The sequence below is a fragment of the Propithecus coquereli genome, unplaced genomic scaffold (assembly GCF_000956105.1).
Source record: "Propithecus coquereli isolate 6110/MARCELLA unplaced genomic scaffold, Pcoq_1.0 Scaffold324, whole genome shotgun sequence".
NCBI lineage: Eukaryota > Metazoa > Chordata > Mammalia > Primates > Indriidae > Propithecus > Propithecus coquereli.
The window spans coordinates 740,959-748,775 of NW_012148886.1; the positions used below are offsets into that span (position 1 = coordinate 740,959).

Here is a 7,817-nt window from a genome sequence, read left to right on the forward strand (position 1 = left end):
TAGGCTTTCCAGGGAGTGTAGTCACCACAAGTGATCTAATACTCAAACTCTAAATTTTGAGTAGCTCAAAGAATGTGCAAATTATCGATCACTCAATGCTAACTTTGTAACCCACTTTAAAAGAAAACATTTAAACATTTAAAAATAAATATTTATCCTATCTAAAATAAGCCTATTTCTGAAGTGAGAAAACTACTTCGGATTTATTTCATGGGTCACATGTGATGAATCATTTTTGGTATCCTGTTAATTAGTGAGTTAAAGCAAAATCAAAATATGTTTTAAAATTGTTTAAAACTGTTGTATCTAATGAGAATAAAATAAAATGCCTTTTTTTGAAAAATAAAATTAGTTCTTTATAATGAATCTTAATACTATAATAAAATGAAAAATTGTCCCATCAAACTTACAATATTAGGCTTAATAACTGCCAGGACTGTTTATCAATGGATAAAATAAAACAGAGATGTGAGTAATTCTTAAATACAAAGAGCATCTGCGAAACATGCAAATATTTACTCTTGTACAAAATAAGTCAATAAATATTTTGTTGAATGTGTACTATATGCAGGTATACTAGGCATCGAGAGTGCAATGATGAATAAGAAAGATAAAGTGTCTCTCTTATGATGCTTATTTTCTAGTGGAAGAGACAGATAATAAGTAAACAAAAATAAGAGAAAAAGGAATGCATGCTATGGGGGATATAAAGAAAATAGGATGACACATTGGATTAGGTGGTCAGAGACATGTTCAAGAAGGGATGTATAAGAAGATACACAGAAGCACAGGTCATAGAATAAAATAAATTAAAAACCATGTCAGTAACCATCAATATAGAGAATATTAGATCGATTATGATATACCTATACAATGCAGCAGGTACAAGGAATGAAATATAAGTGGTAGAGTATAAAAATTTCCAAGACATATACTGAATTTAAAATTGAGGTTGCTAAATGTTACATACAGTATGATAATAACTATGTAAAAATAGTCTTCATACCTGTGGCTGCACACATATCAATGCATAGATACCTAAAAGTATACACAGCAAAATGTAGATAAGAGTGACTTTGGAGATATGGGTGGGTGTAGAGACCCAAGATGGTAATGACCAATAAGTCTTTAACCTAACAGTTCTGTTTTAAAGTTTTATAAGATACTCAATGCATTGCTTTTGTAATTAAAAACTAATTTAAAAAATTAAAAAGAGCAACAACTTGATAAACTACAATTAAAACACAAATTCTAATATTAACTTTAATATTACAGTCTTGAAAATATCATTTAACTCAGCCCCTTTCTGTATAAAAAGAAGTAGCACTATCTCTTCACTATTAATTATACTTGAAGGACCTATAATCAAAGCTAAAATCATTGCATTGCTAAAACTGTTGTATATATGAACATGAACAAAATAGAAGAATAGATGTGAAAAAGGAAGTAAAGTTGTTTTAACCTTCATTGTTTAAAAACTCACCCCGGAAAATAATTTTAATGATGAAACAATCTGGTGAAAAGTGCGATAGGATGGAAGTTCTGTCATAGTGGAAGGTTTTTGATCACTTTTCTGATACATCAAGGAAACATGAACTACACCCATCTCATGAGATTATCTTCTTTGAAAGGCAACTAAACACACCTCCCGTCCCCAGATAGTTTTTTTCAAGGACAATTTAAAAGTTGAATTTTGTAAAGCTAAGACAGGTTCTTCATGATGGAGAAGAGTCACGCTATCAGCAGATGTTAGGGAAAGTTGAGGGTGATTGATTCCTAAGGGTAGTGCTGACCTCGGACACCAAGAGCTTTATAAATTAAACTCAAGACTGTATACTTTCTGTGGAAGGAAGCAAACAGGAGGCACAAAATAGGGGAATATTTCTTTTTGGAGTGTCCTTTTAATAGTCCTAAGGGACTTTTGGAATAACTAACACTTTTCCCTCTTTAGATCAACATAGAAGTACAGTCTACCCTGTAAAAAGATAATAAAACTAAATCAAAGTTTGTTATTATTCACAGAGATATGCAAGTTGCTATAATCAGGAGTTTAAGATAGCATATTTTTCTGGAGCAGAAAACATTCAATTAAATTTTTATAGCATTTTATTCTTCCCTTGGCTATGCAACATACTAAACAGACCCTTAGAATATGCCACCAAAGGCTTCTCTGGCTATTGTAGAGAGAGGAACACATGTAAAAATTTACTGCCATGGATTTCTCTATGGGGTTTCAAAAAAATAATGACATCGATAAGGCCATCCAGTTCATGCTATCGCCAGGGCAAACTGGAATTCTCCTTATGGTATTAGGGTTTCTAGAAGTACAGGATCCCTGGAATATCAGACACTATAGCAAAAAATATATTTAATATTATTAATCATAATATTAAATTAATTGTATCAGCACCCTAGGATTGAGCAAACTGCCAGGGGATTTGATCCTTTCCTAGAGATTTTCTAAGAATATCCCTCTTGTAGACTCTCTGGTGAGAAGCAAGTAACATCATAAAATATCAAATGTAGATCATATTTGCGGTGAAGAACACTGGGAAAATTCTTAGAATACATAGAATGCAATAATGTGGTGCTCTACCTGACAGCATACAGATGGTGGTATTAGTTTTGGGGATTGATTGCTATTTATCTCCCCTCCAAGCAAAACAAAGCAAAACAAATACCTGTAACCTACATAAATATTTAAAGTATAGGAGTCTATCTAAGATTTCACAATGGACTTTTCTACTTTGAGGCATTAAAATCTCACAGAATTATCAATGAAATAAAGATGATTTTGATCAGATATATTGAAATTACTTGTACAAACAAAAAATACATGGAAGGATTACTCATTTAGTATAATTATTTTCTTTTGTCTGCATGAATTCATAAAATATATGAATAAAAATTAAGTGTCACTCAATGGTTTTATGACAAAACGATCTGAAAGGACCAAATAAATACTGCACTACCCTGATAATAGATTCAAGGCCATGCATGCAAGTAATGTATTGGCTAAATGACCATAGAAATTGCTATTTTATTCTGCAGTGCTGAGCTGAATTACTAAGGCAAAATGTTGAAATGGCATTTGAGCTTCCATAAATTCTACAATATCAGAGCTTTTGAAAAATCCTTGTGGAATTCACATCACAATGTGCCTTCCACATTAGGTAATGCGATCCTATCTTGAGATGTAACCTGATGGCATCATCACACACAAACACATTCATCATGCTGTCCTGCGGATTCAGAAAGGAGAATGTTTTCCCTCTGAGTGTAACATCCCACTGACTTATATTCCTATTAACTGGCAAGCTGCTGAAATAACTTAATGTGGTTTGAATATTTAGTCCAAAGGAGTATAAGAAAGCATCTGTCACTTACGTTTTTGAGTCATCCCACAACACACAATAGGGATTCAAAGTACCCTAAAAATAAGCAGAGAAAGAATAAATAACCTTGGGTACATATACAGAAGATTGAAGGATTATGTGAAATGGAAACAGAATGGCAAATTTCTTATCTTGCAGCAAGATATTTTAAATATTCCACCTCAATATTTCATAAGAAACTTGCATTTCCTTTCTCACAGATTTTGTGAGCAATTTTATAAAATTCTATGAAAACAACACATTTATTCCAAATATCATAAACTATATTTAGTTTTTGTTGAAAATTAAAAGTGAAGCTATCATATACCATAAGTCCATTATTTGATCATTTCAATTATATATTCATTTCCCTAGAATATTAATTGCTAGATTACTTTCTTTAAGAAGACCAAAGTATTCGCAGTACTTAAATGACAGTGAAACAGCCTGTATTATGCACATGTACAATCATTACCACCACCTTCTTTTTAGCCTTTAATTGGTGCTTCCTAGAGACAAGAAGTATCCATTTCCAGAGAGTTTGTTGACTTGCAAATCTCCCTAATTAACAAATCATATTTGTATAGGATCATATCTAAATAAACTTTAAGTAAAAATGTTAGATTTTAAATTCAGTTCAATAATTATGTATTGAGTATCCACCATGACCTTCAGCATGACACAATGAGTTTTCACACTGCATTATTCAAATGCTTTCTGTTGGAGAGTTTTTTCTTTCTATCTGCCTATGCACTTTCAGGGAGCCTTATTTTGCCCTTTGAAACTAACTTAATAATTTTTCTGTTACGCAATATCTTTAGATACGTGTCATTACAGATTCTGTCCTACCCCTGAAGAGTCTTCTCTTTTCCATTAAATATACTCTGTGGGTTTCAAGTCCTCTTATCCTCATCACTCATTTCCTGGAGGACACCCTTTTAAAGTGCATTGAGGGAAATCAACCACTTGTGTCTGACCTGTGCAGAGCAAAGTGGTACTATTTTCTCTCCAATTTAGGTGTCATATTCCTAATAATGAAAAGTAAGATTGCATCAGATATTTTGGTAGACTCTTCTTGAGCTTGACAGGTATTACTCATACACTGCTGTCTCTTCAGAGCTTTTAAACCCTGATTTTGGCAACCCACACATTCGTTATTGCTTCCAAGCTCTGCGTCATTACAACATTAAAAAAACAAACATGATTATCTGTGTCCTCATCCAACCAAGTAATTGATAAAAATAATGAATAGACCAAGGCAGTTTAAAAATACAGTTCTGAAACAGGCCACTGGCTCCCTTCCACAGGTGGACATGGTCCCTCAGTGCCTCAGTGCCAACCCAGTCCTCAGGCCTCCATCTTGTTTACAAGTAGATAATCACTGGAGTACATCAGACTAAGCAATATCTTTGAAAGTCTAGGGAGGCTCTTTGTGAGGGGTGCCTTTCTAAATGCTGTTTTCTGGGTTCATTCTACCATTTCTCTAGAAATAAAAATTAAATTCACTATTCTGAAATTTACAAAATCTACCACAACCTTATTTATTATTCATTTTCATTGGGACATTTGGCTAATTCCAACATTGTAGCACCAAAACTCTTCTCCAAACTCCATTAAAGACTACCTACCCAAGGTATCTTCTTATCAAATGCTCATACCTTTACATTATGCTCCTAGAGCATAAAAACTGTCTTCCCTGAGGAAAAGGTCACAGTCCTATAGATGTAGATGAAGAGCATACTCAGGGAATGTTTACATAACAACACAAGAGAAATGCTTATATAAATATCACTAGTCTTACATAGCTTACTGAGTAAGTGAGCTTACAAATGAGGGAACAGAGAGTCATGGTCTGTGCTGATTAGACTTATTAATAGTTCTATGGAAGAACTGAGTCCTTACCTAGTTCTCACAGAAGGTATAGATCTCAATGTTCAAGGGATGAAACGGGGAACAGTGCTTCAAATTGGTTTCTTTCTCTAACTTATGAGACATTATCTACTTTTACCTGGATTTTTAATATAGCTTGTGACTTTCTGATAAATCCTCAGCAGAGCTAAAATGTTGTCATATAATTATGCTATATGTATCTAGAGTTTTGTTCCAAGGAGCTCAGAGCACTTTATAGGTAACAAATTATCCTTGGAATGTCACAATGAAGAGTATGGGATAAACCTAGTGTAGCTGAGGAACTTGAGTGGTAATAGATCTTCTAAATCTAGATCACTGGTTTTAGTAATGTAAAGTACATATTAAGTTAAATCTCTACATGAACTAATACGGGATACTGATTATAGGCTTAATATTTCATAATTATTGCTCAGAACAGGCTAAAACACAAGAAAAATAATATTAGAAAAAACTATAAACTTAATTGTTTGAATACCCCTTTCTTTTTTAGCACCCTAAAGAAATTAATTTATATTTTCAGACAAAAGTGTGAACATGAGAAATACTTCTTCTAGTCTTATTTCATGCCTTTGTCAATACTCAGTTTTATCTTCTACCTTCTTCACTCCTTACATCTTAGAACCTAATTGCATGTTTCTCTCTCTCTGTCCTTATGAAAATTTGATCACCATCCAGGTAAGAATTATTAGAAGCTGCAAAATGCACCATTCAATTTTGTGTTTCACTAAACACTCTGGGATTTACATGATAAACAGACACCCATTTGTAAACATTTATTCTAGCATAGTTACCAATGTGTAATTCTGTGAGCTAAGGTCAATAAGTTAAACATTTGAAGTTTAGAAAAATAAGCAGAATAAATCAGAGGAATCTTAGTACCTGGGTAGACCAGTCATTTAAGGAGTAAGTGTGAGATGGGGAACAAAGCAAATGCCAATGATGAATGAATTCTAAACACTAAAAAAAAAATTGGCTAAATGGTTCTGTTGAGAAACTACTTGTAAAACATTTGTTCTAATTTGCAGGTACTTTTTTCAAAGGGCCTCTGTTACAAAATCTGTTATGAGGAATTTACAGAAAATCAATAACAGGAAATGGTGAGCCCAACAGAAAGTAGTAACAAAATGTAATGGCAGAGCAAGAGGAAAATAAGCAAGCTGTGAGATAACTTGTAGAAGTAGATTTAAGCAATGCATCAAACTAAGAAAACAAAAATTGTCAGGTAAACAAGACAAATGGGTTAAAGAAGATTGATTTACCAAGATGTAAGAGACATGTTAAATACTAAAACTACATGCATTTGAAAACTTAGAAAAGTATGTGCTATTCTTGACAAACATGTGTTTGGCAAAAACAAAAAGCTGCCTTTCTTGGCTACATACAAAATAGCATAGTTGAACTCAAGTTAAAAATATCGATACTTACGTACTTTTAAGTATTTTAAAAATACACCATAACCCAAATTTCCTAATTATCATAGATAGATATTCTACACACCACTTTTCAATTGTTTTTGCTATTTTCTTTTACTTCTCTGTTTCAACATCGACCAAACTAATATTATCTATTTAATAGTAGACTATATCACCAGCTTTGTTAATGTATTTCTATAGGTGGTTCTCTCTTTTTCTTTGGACTCCATAACTTCTGTTTGCTTATTTATAAAATACGGGATTTGGACATCCTTTCTAGCCCAGCTTTCAATGATTCTAGAATTATATTCATCAGTGAATTCATTTTATTCTTTCAAAACTCTCTTCCAACTCTCTTTTTTCTATGGAATAATCCCTACGTTAAATTACTCTCACAAAGCCTGCAAGTCAGAAAATAAAGCCAGGGTGATGATCAAAACAAGTCTATTCATTCATTTATTCATTCATGTCAAAATCATTTAGTAAATACCTATGACATTCCAGCTACCCTTGGAGGCACTGTGATACAACATTGAACAAAACAAAGTCCCTGCCTCACAGACTTCACCATAGTCAAGGGGGTAGGGAGAAGACAGACAAAAAATATCAGCAAGTACATATATAATATATTAGATAGTAACACATGCTATAATGAAAAGTAAATCACAGCGAGTAGGAAAGACTGGAAAAATAGAGTAGATTCTAACTCTGTATATTGAAAAGACTTCACCAATTAGATAATATTTGAGCAGAGATCTGAAAGAAGTTGGATGTCAATAAAGTCACAATAAAAATGAATAATGACCAAGGTTCTTTATGTTTTCCTTGGTTTTCTAAGTTCTAAATAAATTCAATACACATGCTATCTTAATCACTCTCTTGCTATCTTAAAAATGTTTTTAAAGTGTTTTCTCTAGACCTACTCCAGAATCAACTGGGATGCTTATTAAAATGCAGATTCCTTGGCTCTGGGAATTTTGAGACTGAAGCTGAACTTAGAAATCTGCATTTTAATAACTATACCTATAGCCCCCCATAATTTTAATCCACATCAAATTTGGAGAATTGCTGCTCAAGACAAATACAACAGAAATAACATGGTGAAAACATTTAGTTCTAC

General features: G+C 32.9%; 1 protein-coding gene across 1 annotated transcript in view; it reads right to left on the reverse strand.

Annotated features, from left to right (window-relative positions):
* Positions 1-7,817, reverse strand: part of ADGRB3 (adhesion G protein-coupled receptor B3) — an 871,792-nt gene that overhangs the window by 363,125 nt on the left and 500,850 nt on the right. Inside the window, 1 exon segment of the mRNA XM_012650418.1 lies at positions 3,388-3,431. Coding sequence (XP_012505872.1) covers positions 3,388-3,431 — 44 coding nt within the window.